Source organism: Xyrauchen texanus, chromosome 26, assembly GCF_025860055.1.
Source record: "Xyrauchen texanus isolate HMW12.3.18 chromosome 26, RBS_HiC_50CHRs, whole genome shotgun sequence".
Classification (NCBI taxonomy): Eukaryota; Metazoa; Chordata; class Actinopteri; order Cypriniformes; family Catostomidae; genus Xyrauchen; species Xyrauchen texanus.
In genome coordinates, this window is record NC_068301.1 from 17138317 (window position 1) to 17158883 (window position 20567).

General features: G+C 42.5%; 1 protein-coding gene across 1 annotated transcript; it reads left to right on the forward strand.

Annotated features, from left to right (window-relative positions):
• The first annotated feature begins 1887 nt into the window (after positions 1-1887).
• Positions 1888-20391, forward strand: LOC127620136 (sushi domain-containing protein 5-like). Its single transcript, XM_052093242.1, has 5 exons — positions 1888-2233; positions 8355-8553; positions 15352-15461; positions 15905-16093; positions 16517-20391. Exons 1-5 carry the CDS (start codon positions 2146-2148, stop codon positions 18019-18021), a joined length of 2091 nt encoding a protein of 696 aa, XP_051949202.1. The 5' UTR covers positions 1888-2145; the 3' UTR covers positions 18022-20391.
• Positions 20392-20567: the final 176 nt, after the last annotated feature.

Sequence of the window (20567 nt, forward strand, 5' to 3'; positions counted from 1 at the left end):
AAAAACACGCGTGGTGATAATGGTGATGCGTGGATTTGCACAGATGGAAGCGCATACAGAATGCGTTGAAAATTGAAACGTCTTCACACGGCAACGGAGATGGGACACTTTCTCCATAAAAAAGGCTCTGTCTATAATAATATTTGGACACATTGATACGAGCAGTTTTAGATGCACAGTAAAGCAATCAAAGGTTATACATGCTTTATAGGGGAGAGTGGAGTAAGATGAGCCTGTGGGTAAGTTGACCCACCCCCTGTATCTAAGCAACTGTAAATATTTACGCTATGCTAAGGTATTGATCCAAATTGGGCCATAATTAACATGAAATAACAATCCTCAATGTTTAAGGAAACAATTGGAAAGTTATAATTATAATAAATAAATAAATAAATAGATTATAGAATATAAGTTTTACATGAAAAGTAATTCATGGAAAATTAATTGGTTAACTTACCCCCAGATGGCTCATCTTACCCACTGAGCAGGAGCAATTTACCCCTAACCTGGGGCAAGTTGATCCAATGGATCAAAACTTTCAAAAATGACATATGTTTGTGGCTTTCTGTCACATATTTTTATAATATCAACGGAGGGCAGACACCTTGAAATAAAGTTAGCTATATACATTTTTCCTCTGTCTCATTTTTCCTTGTAGAGGAGACAACATGTGTAAATATCGGCTCATTTTACCCCAATATCCCCTATTAGATTATGATTAGAGAGTGGGGTGAATGCATGTCATATTTGTTCTTGGTGAATATACTGTATATACTTACAGTATATTCAGGGAAAGTGTGTGTCTATGTAATTCAAATGTAATGTAATTGAAGGTACTGAACGGTCAAACGCACATTGTCTACGTCAATTTTATTAAAGAGCACTATCTGTAGTGTCGTAGAGATTTGAACATAATCTATATTATGTCAACATAAATTCATATAAGTGCTCATTTTGTACATTAATGCGAGAAAGTTTATGCGACCTATAGCACAGGAGTGTTACGTCTGAATTACGTCTGAATTGCGTTTTTTGTCAGCACACCGACAGAGGGCGAAAGATTGCATCTATTTATTAAAGTTTTTATAATTATTTTAAGTCGGTGTGAAAACATATTGTCCGTTTACAGTCATTATTCGTATAATGAAGCATGACTTGTACAGTGGGCTACTCTATTTTAAGAGACATGAGGTGTTTCCTGTGGTGTGTATTCAGAGCGCGAGAGATCAAGCATGTGTACGCGCGCGCGTGTGCGTGCCTGATTAAGCTGTCATTGTTTGGCTAAAGCCTTGATGAAAATAATAAGGTTAGGAATTTAGGGGCACACGCAGCTCTGTTATTGAGGTAAATAACATCACAAGTTCAGTTCAGATATTTCCAGCCTGTGCTGGCCACAGTTATGCCACTTACGCACTTAAAAACAAACATATTTGCTAATTCACTCTCACTCTCATCTCTTTCTACACCACAGACATACGCATAAAACGTCTTTGAAATGGCATGAATGTGTTTGGGAGTGTGTGTTTGTGGGGGGCAAAGACACCTATTATACTTTCGAGTCTCATAGTGTCCAATAGCGCCCAAATTGGGCAGCTTCATCAAAGTCATTGTGTCTTGAGGTTGGCATGAAGAATTTGTCTGAATCGCTTTTAGACACAGTTTGTTTTGTCCTGCTCGTTTCTGAGCTGTCATGCAGCCAGGCGCGCTATGGTGACGAGACTCACCAAATTAAGACTCGGCCCGAAAAGAGAGAGAAAAAAGTAATTACACGGTGGCAAAACGTTTTCCGTGCCAGGGAAGTACAGACCATTATGCCCTCGACTCCCCATGGCACACTGGAACAAGCCCAGTGCTTAGAGCCTCTGTTCTCATGCGGTACAGCACAGGTTCTGAGTCATGACGTATTTACTAACAACGCCGTGCGAGTTTTCGCACGAGCGCAACAACAGCTCGGTAATGCACTTCTTGGTCAGATAAACCTCCCCTTGCACCTCTGCCACTGCGTCTATTAGTTCTTTTCTCTCGGCTAACAGAATCATCAGACCTGTCCTTTTGGAGTGCGCAGTTAAATTTGGGATTTTCACCTTTCCTCTCTGATTTGGAAAAGTTTGCATCAGTTTTGCTGGGACTGTTCAGCTTTACATCATGGGGAGACCCTGTAACCGAGAGCTGGCGCTCCTGCCGCTGCTGGGATACTTGGCTTGCTTGACAGTCGGTCACACTCGCGCGGACGGTGGGTTTCTCTTGATGATTTGAGTGCAGTAATTTGTTTCACGCGCCACTGCGATACACATTCACGCGTTGTGACGAATGGATGCCCACGCGTGTGTCTTTAGGTTTCGAAAGATTAGAGAGTGGGGTGAATGCATGTCATATTTGTTCTTGGTGAATATAGCCTACTGTATATACTTAAAAGGGAAAGTGTGTGTCTATTTAATTCAAATGTTGACATTTCAAGCCATTAATAGACAGTTCAAAGGCTCATCTCAGCTGTCAATAACTTATAGTCTACATTTTCAAAACTTTTGCTTCTTTTTTTTTTTAAGCAATAGGCCTATTGGGTTTAATATTTCCCGTACGGATATATTATCGATTGAGGTAAGTTTAACAAAAATGTGTCAAAATAGTGTTTATATAGTCTATTGTTAAGGTTTGCTCTCAAACTTAACTTTTAAATAACCTACGTTATTTTTACAATTAAAATCTCTAGATAAAGGTTTAGTTTACTGATTTTTATGTTCATCCACTACAGTCCGTTGGTATATATATATATAGGTACAGGTGCTGGTCTTATAATTAGAATATTATCAAAGTTGATTTATTTCAGTAATTCCATTCAAAAAGTGAAACTTGGATAATGTATACATTCATTCCACACAGACTGATATATTTCAAGTGTTCATTCCTTTTAATTTTGATGATTATAACTGACAACTATGAAAAACCCCAAAATCAGTATCTCAGAAAATTAGAATATTGTGAAAAGGTTCAATATTGAAGACACCGGGTGCCACACTCTAATCAGCTAATTAACTCAAAACACCTGCAAAGGCCTTTAAATGGTCTCTCAGTCTAGTTCTGTAGGCTACACAATCATGGGGAAGACTGCTGACTTGACAGTTGTCCAAAAGACGACCATTGACACCTTGCACAAGGAGGGCAAGACACAAAAGGTCATTGCTAAAGAGGCTGGCTGTTCACAGAGCTCTGTGTCCAAGCACATTAATAGAGAGGCGAAGGGAAGGAAAAGATGTGGTAGAAAAAAGTGTACAAGCAATAGGGGTAACCGCACCCTGGAGAGGATTGTGAAACAAAACCCATTCAAAAATGTGGGGGAGATTCACAAACAGTGGACTGGAGCTGGAGTCAGTGCCACCACGCACAGATGTATGCAAGACATGGGTTTCAGCTGTCGCATTCCTTGTGTCAAGCCACTCTTGAACAAGACACAGCATCAGCAGCGTCTCACCTGGGCTAAAGACAAAAAGGACTGGACTGCTGCTGAGTGGTCCAAAGTTATGTTCTCTGATGAAAGTACATTTTGCATTTCCTTTGGAAATCAAGGTCCAAGAGTCTGGAGGAAGAGAGGAGAGGCACAGAATCCACGTTGCTTGAAGTCCAGTGTAAAGTTTCCACAGTCAGTGATGGTTTGGGGTGCCATGTCATCTGCTGGTGTTGGTCCACTGTGTTTTCTGAGGTCCAAGGTCAACGCAGCCGTCTACCAGGAAGTTTTAGAGCACTTCATGCTTCCTGCTGCTGACCAACTTTATGGAGATGCAGATTTCGTTTTCCAACAGGACTTGGCACCTGCACACAGTGCCAAAGCTACCAGTACCTGGTTTAAGGACCATGGTATCCCTGTTCTTAATTGACCAGCAAACTCGCCTGACCTTAACCCTATAGAAAATCTATGGGGTATTGTGAAGAGGAAGATGCGATACGCCAGACCCAACAATGCAGAAGAGCTGAAGGCCACTATCAGAGCAACCTGGGCTCTCATAACACCCGAGCAGTGCCACAGACTGATCGACTCCATGCCATGCCGCATTGCTGCAGTAATTCAGGCAAAAGGAGCCCCAACTAAGTATTGAGTGCTGTACATGTTCATACTTTTCAGTTGGCCAACATTTCTAAAAATCCTTTTTTTGTATTGGTCTTAAGTAATATTCTAATTTTCGGAGATACTGAATTTGGGATTTTCCTTAGTTGTCAGTTTTAATCATCACAATTAAATGAAATAAACATTTGAAATATATCAGTCTGTGTGTAATGAATGAATATAATATCCAAGTTTCACTTTTTGAACGGAATTACTGAAATAAATCAACTTTTGATGATATTCTAATTATATGACCAGCACCTGTGTATATATATATATATATATATATATATATATATATATACACCGATCAGCCGCAACATTAAAACCACCTGCCTAATATTGTGTAGGTCCCCCTCGTGCCGCCAAAACAGCGCCAACCTGCATTCTGAGATGATATTCTTCTCACCACAATTGTACAGAGCGGTTATCTGAGTTACCGTAGACTTTGTCAGTTCGAGCCAGTCTGCACATTCTCTGTTGACCTCTCTCATCAACAAGGCATTTCCATCCGCAGAACTGCCACTCACTGGATGTTTTTGGTTTTTGGCACCATTCTGAGTAAATTCTACAGACTGTTGTATATGAAAATCCCATGAGATCAGCAGTTACAGAAATACTCAAACCAGCCCGTCTGGCACCAATAACCATGTCATGGTCCAAATCACTGAGATCACATTTTCTACCCATTCTGATGGTTGATGTGAACAATAACTGAAGCTCCTCACCCGCATCTGCAAGATTTTATGTACTGCACTGCTGCCACATGATTGGCTGATTAGATAATTGCTGGTGCCAGACAGTATTTTGTTAACTGCTGATCTCCTGAGATTTTCATGCACAACAGTCTCTAGAATTCACTCTGAATGGTGCCAAAAACAAAAAACATTCAGTGAGTGGCAGTTTTGTGGATGGAAATGCCTTGTTGATGAGAGAGGTCAACAGAGAATGGCCAGACTGGTTTGAACTGACAAAGTCTACGGTAACTCAGATAACTGCTCTGTATACCTCTATATATAGGAGATTCGTCAACATGACACTAATGAATTTATAACAAAGGATTGATAAATGACACTTTTCTGGTGGTTCATTTTAGAGTGCTTGATTAGTCAGATGTTTAAATGACTTGACATTTTAATGAATATGACTCAGACTGGATTTACCTCACTGACACCAACCTGCTAAGCTTATGTATTCAAGTTCAAATTGATCCCAAACGATGAAGTTTAAGGGATAGTTAACCCCAAAATTTTAATTCTCTCATCATTTACTCACCCAAATGCCATTTTCTTCTTCTCAACACAAACAAAGACTTTTAGAAGAATATTTCTGCTCTATGGGTCCATACAGTGCAAGTGAATGGTGACCAAAAAAGGAGATAAAGTCAGCAAAAACATAATCCATAGGAGTCCAGTAGTTTAATTGATGTATTCTGAAGATATCCAGTTGGTTTGGGGTGAGAACAGACCAAAATATAACTATTTTTTACAGTACATCTTAACAGCAGATTCCTTAGAAAATATGATTTCAAGCTTAATTAAACTTACTAAAGCATCATCTAGTGATCCGTGCATGCGTCAAGCGCTAAGAAGTGTAATAGAGCTTGAAATCATGGTCGTGCCTACAGACTGCTGTCAAGATGTGCAGTGAAAAAGGAGTTGTATTTTGGTCTGTTTTCACCCAAAACCAACTGGATCACTTCTGAAGACATTGATTAAACTACTGGAGTCTGATGGATTACTTTCATGCTGACTTTATCTCCTTTTTGGAGCTTTTGGTGTTCTGGTCATTATTCATTTACATTGTATGGCCTTACAGAGCTTAGATATTCTTATAAAAATCTTAGTTTGTGTTCAGCAGAAGAAAGAAAGTCATATACATGGTATGGCATGAGGGTGAGTAAATGATGATAGAATTTTCATTTTTGGGTGAACTATTCCTTTGATATGTATTTAAATTAACAAAATGGATTTTCTCAAACAACAATTCACAATTTTACAAAAAGTTAAATTCTAAGTATTTGCATTTTGAAAACGGAGATATAAGGCCCTGCAGTTATTATCTTTAAAAAAACATACTGTATGTTTGTTGAAGTGGGTTTTTTTTTTACCCAAAATGAGCCATATCTAACATGATTACTCAAAAAATTCTTACTGTAAAACTGAATTACTATCCTCTGACGCAGGCACACACACACTGAAGGCAGACTGTAGATATCTGTAGGCACTGTTTAAGCTCTGTTTTAGAGGGTTGTCACAAGAATTCACTGTTTAAACTGTGACAAACAAATGATGTAATGAAGAAGTTGCCTTGTGGAAGATTTGTTGCGATGTTGCAGGTGTATGTGTAAAATAGCTGGTCAAGGTGGGGCTAATGATGTAATTGCTCATTGTGGGAGTTTATGTGTGTAAGTAGAGTGATTTTAGCTCCTACAGTTATGAATTGAAGCTCTCCACATTCTCTTTTTCCTCAACCCTCTTTATAGCTGGTATAGCTACACACAAACTCTACCAAATGTTTTAAATAAACTCAGCCAACACTTGACTCACTTAACCCTATTCAAGTAGTATCTTATTCTCTAAAATCGCCAACTTTTGAAATACAATGCTTTGGTGTTGTAATTCATGCCGTAGATACCATATCAGCTTGCTGTGGTTCAAACTGAGATTGAGGTAATTAGCCTTGCATTCTCCTAATTTCTTAATGTCCCTCTCATATCCCCTGTTTGAGATCATGTGTTCCCATTAATGTATTGGCACTTTCTCCAAATAGGGCCTGACAATTCTTTAGCAAGTAAAATTTATAATTATTTTCTTTCTTTTTCAATATGTGGATATTAAAGGGATTGTTCACCCAAAAATGTAAATTTTCTCATCATTTACTCACCCTCTATGCCAACCCAGATGTGTATGACTCTCTTTCTTCTGCTGAATACAAACAAAGATTGTTACAAGAATATTTCATCTCTGTTGTCCATTCAATGCAAGTGAAAACTTCACAATTTTGAAGGTCCAAAAAGCACATAAAGGTATCTTAAAAGTAATCCATAAGACTCCCATTAGTTAAATCCATATCTTCGGAAGTGACATGATAGGTGTGGGTGAGAAAGAGATCAATATTTATTCCTTTTTTACTATAAATTCTCCTCCCTGCCCAGTAGGTGCACTCACTCTTCATGCATATCAACACAAACAAAAGAAGAAGAAAATGAAAGTGGGAATTGATCGTAAAAAAGGACTTAAATATTGTTCTGTTTCTCACCCATATCCTATCATATTGCTTCTGAAGATAGAGACTTAACTACTGGATTACTTTTATGTTTTTATGTGGTTTTTGGACCTTCAAAATGTTGGTACCCATTTATGACTAGAAGTGGTGAGGTCTAACGGGGATTATCGGTTCTAGAACAGGCTCCCCTAGGGGGGTCTAAGGCACTGCCAAGTTCTTTGGGTTTTAAGCTGACGCTCGTAGTACTCTGGCTAATGCCTATTGTAACTTGACATTTTGGGTTTATGACTGAGCATAGTGGGGTATCAAACCCAGTTTGTTTCTCAGTTTTTGTGGGGTCAGGTGGGCTAAATTAAAGCTACTTTCGTGTTTGGGCTTCAGGCGCCTAGAAGCGTATAACAGCCAGAGGGTCATTCGGCTTTATTTTTACACTCCCTTAACCACCCTTTACGCCATGTTTATCAACTAGGGCCTCTCGTATAACCGCGGTGGCTGGCACGAGTTTTACCGGCCCTCTTAGCCTTAACTAAATCAAGGTTTCACTTATGGCTTAATATTTATCAATATTTAACAATGGGCTAACAGAGCTAATTTATAATTTATTTTATATGAGATGTTCAATTATTGAAACCCTGTAACTAAACCTGTCTAAATAAAAAATACAGTTATTTTCTGGCAATAAACATTACATAAACATCATAATAAATAGACAAATATAATATTAATAAAATAAAAATGTCAAAATTCTGACATTGTTGTATGAGTTTAGTTGTTGAATACAAACAAGAAGGTCAAGACCTTTAATGTGGGACAGTCCAATTGAGACATTTGAAATGTTAAGCTTAGCTACTTTTTAAGCTTTGTTAATTTTTTGTTGGATAATAGTTTCTATAATATTTCTAACAGATCTCAAAAAAACAATCTGGTTTGTGCCTGATTTGTGCCAAAGTACACAATATTTGTAGAAAAGTGCCTGATGCAAAATGTGCTTTCTAACACTATATTTAAACTAGTATGTCTACACCAGTTTCTTCGGTAGGACGGGTATTCTTATTGGAGTTACAAAGTGCTTCAAAAGGTGGACAAGACGCTGGATTCGAGGCAGCAACAAATGCCTGTATCGCTCAAGGGGCCCGGGTGGCATCTGGGGCCGACCTGCATCATGCAGTTTTGGAATGTGCTTTATCAGCCTGCTCGCGTGGTTGGCTCTCTGGACCAAGCATTGGGTGAGAACATTAATTACCTGAAGAACAGAACTGTTACCATAACAACCTCCTTTGGGCTTAGGCTGTTGGTCATAGTGTCATTGTTAGAATGGTCACTGTGCATTTTGAGGCACGATAATAAGATACCGTGTGCATTTGTGTGTATAACTGTTTTTGTGTGTGATTGAAGGATAGAGACTATCCTACCTGTGAATTCAGGCAGAACATTCCTATTTACACCTCAGTTATGTCAGGGCCTGAGAGAAATGGACCTGAGCCTGTGTGAGAGAACACATCAGCACCTTTCCTTTGTTCATTTTCTGTGCTGTTCTGTTGCTTATAGGTATTTCTTTACCACCGGGTGCAAATCCCTAAATAATTATCACATCCATGATGTGACAAAAAACTACTTATTCTTTGTAAAGCGAAATATATACAGTGGCCTGAAAAGTATTTGGACACCTAAGCCACACTTACAAATATATATTTCATTGCATTATATAACAAAATATTAGTGGAATCTGTAAACAAATTATACTAGATATTTTCTCAGAACTAACTAGCTTTTCTTTGCAGTTTTTACAATTACCTTTGAACTTTGGTCCGAAGGTCTTTTTTAGTGGATGTACAGTATGTAGTCAGTTCCCCTTAAGTTTGCATGGTTGTCTTAAAGATTAGCCGCATGTGTACTTCATCACATTAACATGAATATATTCCAAACATTTGACAACAAGAATGTGTCAAACCATTTTGTACAGTATATCTATGTGAAATAGCTCAAGGACGGGACGGAAACAAACGTCAACTTAAGGGGTAAGTTTTTTTTAATTCTTAAGTTTTTACAGCACATCAGAGACAGTCTTCCTTGGTTCTCCCTCTTGCTCTCTCGCTCCTGCCCTCTTATGCCGCTCTCCTCATGTTACTGAAATTAGACACAGGTGTTAGTTATCATTTAGCTCAGGTGTGAGCGCCCTTACCGCTTTTCTCTCCCGGACGGGCGCTTGACCACGCCCCGCTGCCACATACCCCCACCGCCCGACTCAGGCCGGGCGTCATCCGGCCTGCCTACCATTCCCCCATTTCTGGAGAGGAAGTCAGCGGCAGCCATCTGCACCCCGGTCTGTGGACCACCTTGAACTTAAAAGGCTGGAGAGCGAGATACCAACGGGTGATCCGGGCGTTAGTATCTTTCATGCGGTGGAGCCACTGCAGTGGGGCATGATCCGAGCAGAGGGTGAAGGCCCGCCCCAGCAGGTAGTATCGGAGGGTGAGGACCGCCCACTTGATGGCCAAACACTCCTTCTCTACGGTGCTGTACTTAGTCTCCCTCAAGGAGAGCTTCCGGCTAATGTACAGCACCGGACGTTCCTCTCCCTCCACCACCTGCGAGAGCACGGCCCCCAGCCCTCTGTCTGAAGCGTCCGTCTGCAAAACAAAAGGGAGAGAGAAGTCAGGTGAATGCAAAAGCGGCCCCCCACAAAGTGCAGCTTTAATCTCTGTAAACGCCTGTTGGCACTGCTCTGACCACTGGACCGGATCTGGAGCCCCCTTTTTAGTAAGGTCAGTCAGCGGGCTGGTGACATCCGAATAATTAGGTACAAACCGTCTGTAATAGCCAGCCAGCCCCAGGAACTGCCTCACCCCTTTTTGGTCTTGGGTCTAGGGCAAGTCGCAATCGCCGCGGTCTTGTCAATTTGGGGTCGCACCTGGCCATGACCCAAGTGGAACCCCAGATACCGTACCTCCACACGCCCAACCGCGCACTTTTTGGGTTTGCCGTGAGCCCGCCCGCCGCAGCGATCTCAGGACGGCCCTCAGATGTTGTAAGTGCCGCTGCCAATCATTGCTATAAATGATGATATCATCTAGATAAGCAGCGGCGTACGCAGTATGCGGTCTGAGGATCCGATCCATGAGTCAGCTGAAACGTGGCTGGTGCCCGAACAAACCGAAAGGAAGCGTCACGAATTGGTGTAATCCGAACGGCGTGGTGAAGGCCGTTTTTTCACGGGATATTGGTGTCAAGGGGATCTGCCAATAGCCCTTCGTTAGATCCAAGGTCGAATAAAACCGAGCAGAACCTAACCGATCGAGCAGTTCATCAACACGGGGCATTGGGTACGTGTCAAATTTAGACACCGCATTGACTTTTCTATAATCTACACAGAAACGTACAGACCCGTCGCTCTTGGGAACAAGGACGACCGGGCTGGACCAATCGCTGTGAGACTCTTCTATTACTCCCATGTCCAGCATCGCGTCCAATTCTTCCCGAACTATTTTCTTTTTATGTTCGGGCAAGCGATAAGGGCGGCAACGTACCACTACACCCGGCTCGGTCTCGATGTGGTGTTGTATGATGTCTGTACGGCCCGGTAGAGGAGAGAACACGTCTGCAAATTCCTTTTGTAGTTCGGAAACCTCTGCGAGTTGGCGTGGTGAGAGGTGGTCTCCACAAGGAACCGGGGTGTTAGGATCGCAGGCTTTGTTTACCTCCGGTCCGAGCTCCGCCCTCTCCGAACTACCGTTGCCAACGTCACAGAGGCCGCCTCTTCCCTCCACAATTTCAGGAGGTTGAGGTGATATATTTGACGCGCCCCTCTATCGGTACGTTTAACTTCATAATCGAGGTCCCCTACTGCGTCGTGTGACCTCAAAGGGTCCTTGCCACTTGGCGAGTAATTTTGAGCTCGATGTTGGGAGTAATACAAGTACTTTATCTCCGGTGCAAATTCCCGTAGCTGAGCACCCCTGTCATACAGCCGGCGTTGGCGTTCTTGAGCCTGGAGCAAATTCTCCTGTGTTAATTGCCCCAGTGTGTGGAGTTTTGCTCTAAGATCAAGAACGTATTGAATTTCATTTTTGGCATTGGAAGGCCCCTCCTCCCAAGTTTCACGGATGACGTCGAGGACCCGCGTGGGCGTCGTCCGTATAGCAGCTCAAATGGGGAAAATCCCGTGGAGGCTTGCGGAACCTCTCGTACCACGAATAACAGGGGGTCCAGCCATTTATCCCAATTCCTAAGCGTCTTCGTGCACGAATTTACTGAATCATATTTTTTAATGTTTTATTAAATCGTTCCACCAGCCCATCCGTCTGCGGATGGTACACGCTAGTGCGAATCGACTTAATGCCCAACAATTCGTAAAGTTCGCGAAGTGTTCGTGACATAAACGTAGTGCCTTGATCGGTGAGGATTTCTTTCGGAACCCCACCCGGAGATTATCTTGAAGAGTGCCCCGGCAACACTGCGTGCTGAGATGTTGCTCAGAGGCACTGCTTCCGGATACCGCGTTGCGTAATCCACCAGGACTAACACAAAGCGATGTCCGCGTGACGTCCGTTCTAATGGCCCGACGAGGTCCATTCCAATTCTCTCGAAGGGAACCTCGATCAATGGAAGGGGCGCAAAGGCGCTTTTGGGGTGGCCGGTGGGTTTACCAGCTGACATTCGCGGCACGCCGCACACCACCTGCGAACGTCGCCGCCAATGCCCGGCCAATAGAAACGGGCTATTAGACGGAAAAGTGTTTTCCGTTCCCCTAGGTGACCGGCCATAGGATTATAGTGAGCCGCCTGGAAAACCATTTCCCGGCGGCTCCGTGGAATCAACAATTGTGCCACCTCCTCCTTTGTTTGAGCGTCCTGCGTCACTCTATATAACCGATCTTTAATAAGTGAAAAATACGGATATGAAATGGCGACACCCGGCCGGAGTTGTTGACCATCGATTACTCTCACTTGGTCAAAGGCGTGTTTAAGGGTTTCATCCCGCGACTGCTCCAAGGGGAAGTCCCCTCAGGGAACTCCCTGAGAGGAGGGGTGACCCCTCGCCCCTTCCCTCGTCACTCGGAGCAGCCGAGGACGGCCCCGGCTCCGCCTCCCCTGCCAAAGCATCGCACATCACACACCTTTTCACTTTCATGCAGGACCCATCCGCACAAACTCCCTCTAATACATTTCTAAAATTCGGCCAATCAGTACCCAAGATTAGCGGATGGGTGAGGCGGGAACTAACCGCTGCCTCCACACTGTGTTTTTCTCCCCAGAATTTGATTGCTAAAGTCACCACAGGGTACTTGTGAATATCCCCATGCACACACCTCACCCTCACCCGTTTAGCTGTGCCCAAAGCCCCGGGTTGAACCAAGCGTTGGTGGATGGTGGTCTGATTACAGCCGGTATCCATCAATGCTTGGTATGTAACCCCCTGGATCCTTACCGGGACCCGGTACGCTCCAGCCCGACCGGGGGCAGCCTGCGGGACATCGGAGACCCGCACCACCGTCCCCACCTCCATCAGTGGACACTGATCCCGGAAGTGGTCCGGGTCTCCGCACCTCCAACAGACCGGCCCAGGCACCACGGCCGCACCCGTGCTGGCGGGCGCTACCACCTGAGGAGGAGAGCGGCTGAAGGACGGGGAAGGGTTAGGCGGGTTCTCCCACGGCCGGGAAGTTGGCCTGATGTATCCTCCACGCCTGCGGGGGGCAGGAACGGGCCCTGGGGAGAGAGCAGAGCGAGAGGGAACGGGGGGGGGGGGAAACAGGGGAAGACACAGGGGAAGGGGAGAGAGAGAGAGAGGGCTCATCTGCCCTCGGGATCGCCGCCAGGTGGTCCTCCGCGAGCTGCACAGCTGCCTCCAGCGACGCCGGGCGGTGGCACTGGACCCATTCCGCCGTTCTCCTGGGCAGTCTTTGCGTAAATTGCTCCAGTACCACCTGATCGATAACTCCCTCGACGTCGCGGTCCCCCGCGAGCAGCCACCGCCGACAAGCGTCCCGGAGCCGTTGAACAAACGCAAACGGGCGGTCGGATTTCTCCAGCTTCATGCTCCGGAAGAGCTGGCGATTCTCTTCCGGGCTCCGACCAACCCGCTGCAGAATGGCCCTCTTCAGGTCAGAATAAGCCAGGAGGCTCGTCGCTGGCAGTTGTTGTGCCGCGAGCTGTGCTTCCCGGACAGGAGAGGAATTAGCCGGGCTGCCCATTGTTCAGGCGGCCAGCCCCAGATTTCAGCCGTCCTCTCAAAGAGGTCGAGGAAGGCCTCAGGATCATCTGCCACCCCCATCTTCTGTAACATGGGCGGGGGCAGCGTAGCGTGGGTGTCCGGGGTCGCGGCTGGGGCTGACGCAGCCTCCTGGCTGAGGAGGCTCCGGATAGCGAGTCGGTCCTCTGCCTGAGCCCGCATGACCTCGAAGAACCGCTGATCTTGATCCTGCCGGAGCTCAAGCAGGGTTTGTTGGTGGCCCTGATGGAGATTAGCGAGGGACTGGAGGATTTCCGCCAGCTGGGAGGACTCTATGGGGCGACTTGGTTCCATCACATAACCAAAAAAAAAATAAAAATAGTCCCGGGTTTCGGTACCACTGTGAAATAGCTCAAGGACGGGACGGAAACAAACGTCAACTTAAGGGGTAAGTTTTTTTTAATTCTTAAGTTTTTACAGCACATCAGAGACAGTCTTCCTTGGTTCTCCCTCTTGCTCTCTCGCTCCTGCCCTCTTATGCCGCTCTCCTCATGTTACTGAAATTAGACACAGGTGTTAGTTATCATTTAGCTCAGGTGTGAGCGCCCTTACCGCTTTTCACTCCCGGACGGGCGCTTGACCACGCCCCCGCTGCCACAATCTATTTGTTTTTTTTTATATCATTTAAAACCAAAAAAAGAAACTTATTTTTGTCAAAATTTTTGCTTGAAAATGTGCCTGTGTTATAATTTATTAAAATAAATGCCACTTGGTTTGGTATTTTATCTATTGCAATGGCATGGCTTAATTGTCGATATACCTTTTGGGGCCACTGTATGATGTTCTTTCAGAATCAGAAAAACCTTGCATGTAAAGAATACATGTAGAGAATAAGAAGCCTTCCCGTAAGAACACCTATAGATTACAAATTCATTTCTTAGAGATCACTCGTACATTTACATTTATTCATTTGGCAGATGCTTTTATCCAAAGCGACTTACAGTGCACATATTACAGGGACAATCCTCTCGGAGCAACCTGGAGTTAAGTGCCTTGCTCAAGGACACAATTGTGGTGGATGTGGGGATCAAACCAGTGACCTTCTGATTACCAGTTATGTGACTTAGCCCACTACGCCACCACCACTCCAATTATACATTTCATATAAATGGCCTACATCAAATTTAACTGTAAGAAAATCTCCCTCAGTACAGATCAGCTTTAATAAACAAAATTTTAATGTTTCCAATTAACTTAACACTGTCCCAAGAGAATCCAGTCTCATAAGTACTGTCTGGTGAGTAGGTTTGTGCCCCCTTCTGCACCCACTCAGACACAGACATATCCACATCCACATACTCATAAGTCTGATTAAGACTTCACAGCTAAGTGTTAAAGGGTGAGGTAAGCAACTTACTTGCTTTATAAACATTTGAAGGAATGTCTCTGAAAGATTTAGGACAAAACAGACAGACATTCTTGTCTATAGACATGGTCAGTATAATCATAAACCTTGACTAACGTATTGAAGTAATTTAGATACTATTAGACAAAGTAGTTTTTAATAACCATCTTTTTATTCAGACAGATCAATAAATCTAAACATTCTGAGAGAGAGACTTGGACACACAAACATGAACATGTTGGATGACACATAATCCTATGATAGAAAACAAGCCTGCAATGTAAATTTATATAAACACTGGAGACATTAGCAATGTGACAGGGATATACTGCCTAAAGTGTGTGTAAGATAATGAGTGTGTACATGTGCTTCATAAGAGAGAGGACATAAAAATGTACATGGTATTCCTCTAATTCAGTTCCAATTGTATTCCAATGTGTGATTTCAGGACCACGGTGTGCAGTCAAGTCGCGGGGAATTTGATTTCTGTTGACGTGCAGCTGGAGAATGTAACCGGGGACAATGAGAGACTGGGCGTGTTCTGTGTTAAAGATAGCGGTCAGTTTTAAACCACTAAAATGAAGAAACTGGAGATGGGAGCTGTTTTTTATATACCTTAGTACTCTGTTCTGACAAAGCACATAGAATTATTACAACACATGCAGAAGAAACTTTGGTCTTTATGAATTATTTAGACTGCAAAAATAATTTTCTTAATAGCTCTATTTCTCCTGATTTCCAGTTAAAATATCTAAACATCCTTCAAACAGGATCAATTTACTTGCGATATTAAGACTTATTTTTAGAGACTAGGTCTTGAAGTAAGCAGAAATAATGTTTCTTACAGCATTGGAAAATAGTTTTTTCTCATGTTAAACATGAAACTTACACAATTTAGTAAGATTTATGCTTAAAACAGGAGGAAAAACAATACAAAGATGAAGAAAATTATTGCAGTGTAATTTATGAGAATTCTTCAACACTTACCTTTCTTCCATCAGATGCTCCATGTGGACATCCACCTTCATTACCAAATTCACATCTGCAGGGTAAAACAGGACTAGACATAGGGGATGAACTCCTATATGCCTGTAACCCCGGATACAAACTCTCCAATGAAGAGACAGCCTTCAGCCTTCTTTGTGATAGCTGTGGAGAATGGTACGGCCTGGTACAGCATTGTGTCATAGGTGAGTTGCAAGCACAATGATTCAGCTGGGTTTGCAGACCATTCACACTGACTGTGATTGGCAGAATAAAGTGATTGGAAGTCTTTGGGTTGAGAGTTGGCAATTTGAGCCAACATGAGGGACAGTGAGTTGAGAAGAGCTCAACTTTATGTAAATGTGCAGTGATTTTATACTGGAACTACCAATATGAATGTATCACATGATTAGCCACCTGAAACAACTTGATACAGCAATTGAGTAGTAATGCCTACTAGTGGAACAGAACAGAGACTTGGTGTCCTCCAGCAATTTAATCAGAGTGAATGGAAAATTAGAAATGGGGCATTTAATGAGTTAAGAGATGCACAATTCTTGTAGTTCAAGGGTTTTATTAGGCTTTTGCGTGTAGCTTCAATAGACCTCAATATGTTTGATTTGTTGCAGATGATCCTAAAGGCCACATTGACTATGAGGACTTGTTCACAGATGACCATCGCTTTGAGAATCTAGGGGAGAGGCATCAGGTTTCTGTTATTCCAGGAGGAGCAGAGCCTACTGATCATGAAGAAGAGGAATCCACTCCTGAACCAGAGTATGTGCGGACAGCAGAGGAGGAGATTGAAAAGGATTCTACAGTATCAGTGACTGAACCTCCAGTGTCTCAGCTCAGTCAGAAGCATATGTTCTGGTTCCCTTCAGAGGCCTTCCAGGATGAGAATAAGCCTCCTGTTATCACCCCAGGTTATTCTGTCAAAAGCCCCACCACAGACCAGAATCACAGCCAACCGGAGCCTGACCTCATCACAGAAGAAGATGACCCTAACCCTGACCCTGATTATGACAATGCGACAGATCCTCCCACTAATGTGCCCATCAGTCCAAGTGTTGGCAGCACGGCGGACTCCTGGCTTGATGAACACCCTGTTTACCATGGAGAAGATAAAACTGGTGGCGAGTCTACAGGAGAGGCAGTACCAGAACATGGACTGGAGACAGACAGTATGACTGACCATTCAGAAATGGAGGTGTTTAAGGATACAACCAAAAGCCCAATGGAAGAGGAGATTGGGGGTTTGATTGACCACTCAGAGGAGGAAGATATTGAAGGATTGGCCAACAATCCCAAGAACACAAAGTATGAAGGCAAGATGCACAGGAAAGGAGAGGCGGATGAGCTTATCAAAGGGACAACTAGACATGATAATGAGGAATCTGTTGGAGTAAAAGAGGATCCAGTGGTAGCACATTATGGGGAAGCCACCGAGAAGGATGAAATAGGGAAAGAGATGCCCATACCAGAGGTAATGGTGTCTGAAGGAGAGATTGATGGATTTGAAAAGTTAGGATTTGACAGTGTTACTGAAAGCCCAAATGCTGCGGAGGTTGAACCCACCACCTTTGTCAGTGGTACTAAGACAACAACTAGTGCGGACGATATTGCTCTACACAAGATGCCCATTGCGTACACACCAGCATCTGCTCCGGAGAATGTGAGCACTAGCCAAGAGGGTTTAGGACCTGAACACACAGCTACACCTTCAGGGATGGTATTTCTCTATGTTACACCTGGTTTCACTGATGATTTCATTACCCAGGCCACACCCATCATTGAGGTTCCTTGGGAAACCAATGACAATGGCCACTTTCTGGAGCATGACCCCAACCATGGCACGACAGAAATCCCTGAAAATAGTGAGATGGAAAGAGGCGGAGATCACAGCCTGGACCAACACGAACGGGCTAGAGAAGGTACTTGTGCAGAAGAGCCGTGTCATGTATCCGGCCATGGACCAGTGATTGCAGCCATTATCGTTGGCATAGTAGCAGCATTGGTAGGTGTGTTCTTGGGGGTATGTTGTTACAAAAAGAGGCTACAAAAGAGCTCCCACTACCAACTCAATGGAACTAACATGCAAGCACAGTGCATTGAATTACAACAGACTGTGTGATTACCATGCACATCCTCACAAACCCACACAGCTTACACAAACATCAATAAAAAGCCATTTATGTGTGAACATTACAGTCTTCACCCATATTAACACAAAAAGATTCAACAATCCTTCACCACACAAAGTTGTTGGATAGGATTGTTTAGTGCTTATGTAGGTAATGTTTCTGTTTTTTCATGTTTTCTTTTTCATTGTATTTTCAATGTATTGTGTTGATGATAATTGACACCTCATAATCTCTAAATTGGGTGTGATGGCTCTAAATGTCTTTTGTTATTTTGGATGGACTGCATTGGACTGCGAGCCAGTGCATTTGTGTGCACAGTGCCCGTATGTCCTTGTTAATTGATTAGTACATGTTTTTTAGCTTTGTCCATTTGTGAGTGAATGTGCGTAAGTACGTGTGATTGACTGTGACTGTCTATGTGTATGTGTGTGTAGGTATGAAAGAGAGAGAGAAAGAGAGAAAAAGAGATTGTGGTTTAACATAGCATTCTGTGCATGATATTGAACGTTTCTAACTCTCACAGACAGGTGAGACATTCTGGTCAGAGGAACTGAGGGTGAATTCTGATTGGCTCACATTTTTGCCTAGAGCTTGCAGAATAAATAACTTTGTCATTCTCAATTAGGAAACTGAAAATGGAGGTTTCAAATTTAAACAGATTAGTGTGGAAGTGGTCTAACAGTTCATGATAGCATTGAAGTATACTTAGATTTAAAGGAAATTTAAGAACAGGTCATAAATGTATATTTTATATGTCTTCAAGCCAGAATTAATCTCCTCACTGAGGTTTCAAATTAAATGTAGAATAATGCATTATTATACTTTCCCCCAGGGCCGGATCCCTATGCCCCCACCCCAAGTCCAAGTGAAGCAAATGGTTGAATTGTATCATAATGGCAATAACCCTAACAATATGTGCTGGAACTAAAGACACCTGTCAATACCCCTCTGTTATATGTTATTGCCCCCCCTAATGTAACCATTCTAGATCCTGGCCTGCGTTCCCCCAAATGTTTCCTCAATGTTAAAAACAAATATTTTGTCCCTGAAAGTAATGATCTTCAATCATTAATCACCTCAAATTAAATTTATAAGGGATATTTATATCAGATGTGTATTATAAAGATAAAAAATATTATTTTAGTACTTTTGACATTTTAGAACCAGTTAATTAATACAAAACAGAAACCACATATACACAATAACTATTGTCAGTGTTTAATTGCTGTAATGAAAATGTTTATGGGGGGAGATCTACTGAAGTATAGTATGGTTATTTGTTTTTTCAATGTGTTGTTATTAACATAGTCTAGAGGATCAATAGAGTGTCTTACATTTTATTATAAATGAAAAAGTAAAGTAAGACTGGAGTGTAGTATGTTTTATTTCTAGAACTGTGCAGCTGATGTTATATGAGCTTTATTTTTTATTGTAGAATATACACAGTGTGTTCTCTGACATAACTCTCTGTTAAGGTCAGTATAGATTTATTGACTTACAAATCAATACTCAGATCATAACAGAATATCAAAATTGTGGCATAGGACATCATTTCATATCATTGCAAATTTCTGGTGTGCCATTTCTAGTAGATTTGATGCTAATAATTTTGAAGCATTAAAAGTTTAGATCAAGAAATCAGTTTCAGTTGGCTTTTGTGCTGGTTGACGATATTAGGTGATTTTTATTGTTTTTAAGCTTTGGGAATTTTTTTTTAAATGTTAGGAAAACTAGCCCAAATGAATGCTTTTCTACTTGAAGTATCAAATACTGTAGATACTTCATTACCATTGTGGGGCACTGGTGGCAATTGGAACTATGTGCGCTGAAATCTTCTCAAAGTCGTTTTTTCTGAATTGTAAAGTGTTTCATTGTGATATGAAATTGTCTCTGAATACAGTTCTTGAGTGAATAAGTAAAATGTAGTCATCTTTGATCTGTTCATTGCATTAAAAGTTAAAACTGCTTGGTAATATCACCCATTACACTGTAACAATGTCACAGTAAATGTGACATGAGGGTATCCGAGTAAACATAGCTGTGGAAAACTAACTGAACATTAACAAATAAATTACTCTGGGTAAAGGAGCTTTAGTCTTTCTTGGTGTCAACATTGTCGTGGGAGCTAAAGTAAGCTTAAAAAAAATGTCCTTCCTAAGATAAGACTGCAAACATTTGCATAGTGTGGCTAGGTGTCTCTGTATGTGTGTAAGGTCTGTAAGGCCAGCAGGGATAAACCTTATAACATGAAAGAGAGACGAGTCATGTATGGACTATTTGAATTGTAGTTTTGTTTTCGGTCTATTCTGTTATTTTTAGGCAGCAAAAAATAAATAAATCACTGCATACAATCACTCACACAGCGGTAGAACAGAGACTTGTTTAAATGTGTTTGCACATGGAGTATGTGTGCAGTTTATCACACCAAAGTAGGAAAACCCACAGAGAAAAGAAGAGAAGGGGGATGGGGTTTGGGAGTGAACAAGGTGGCAAGAGTCTGGATGCAAAAATGATTATGTGTATTCAAGTGTTTGCT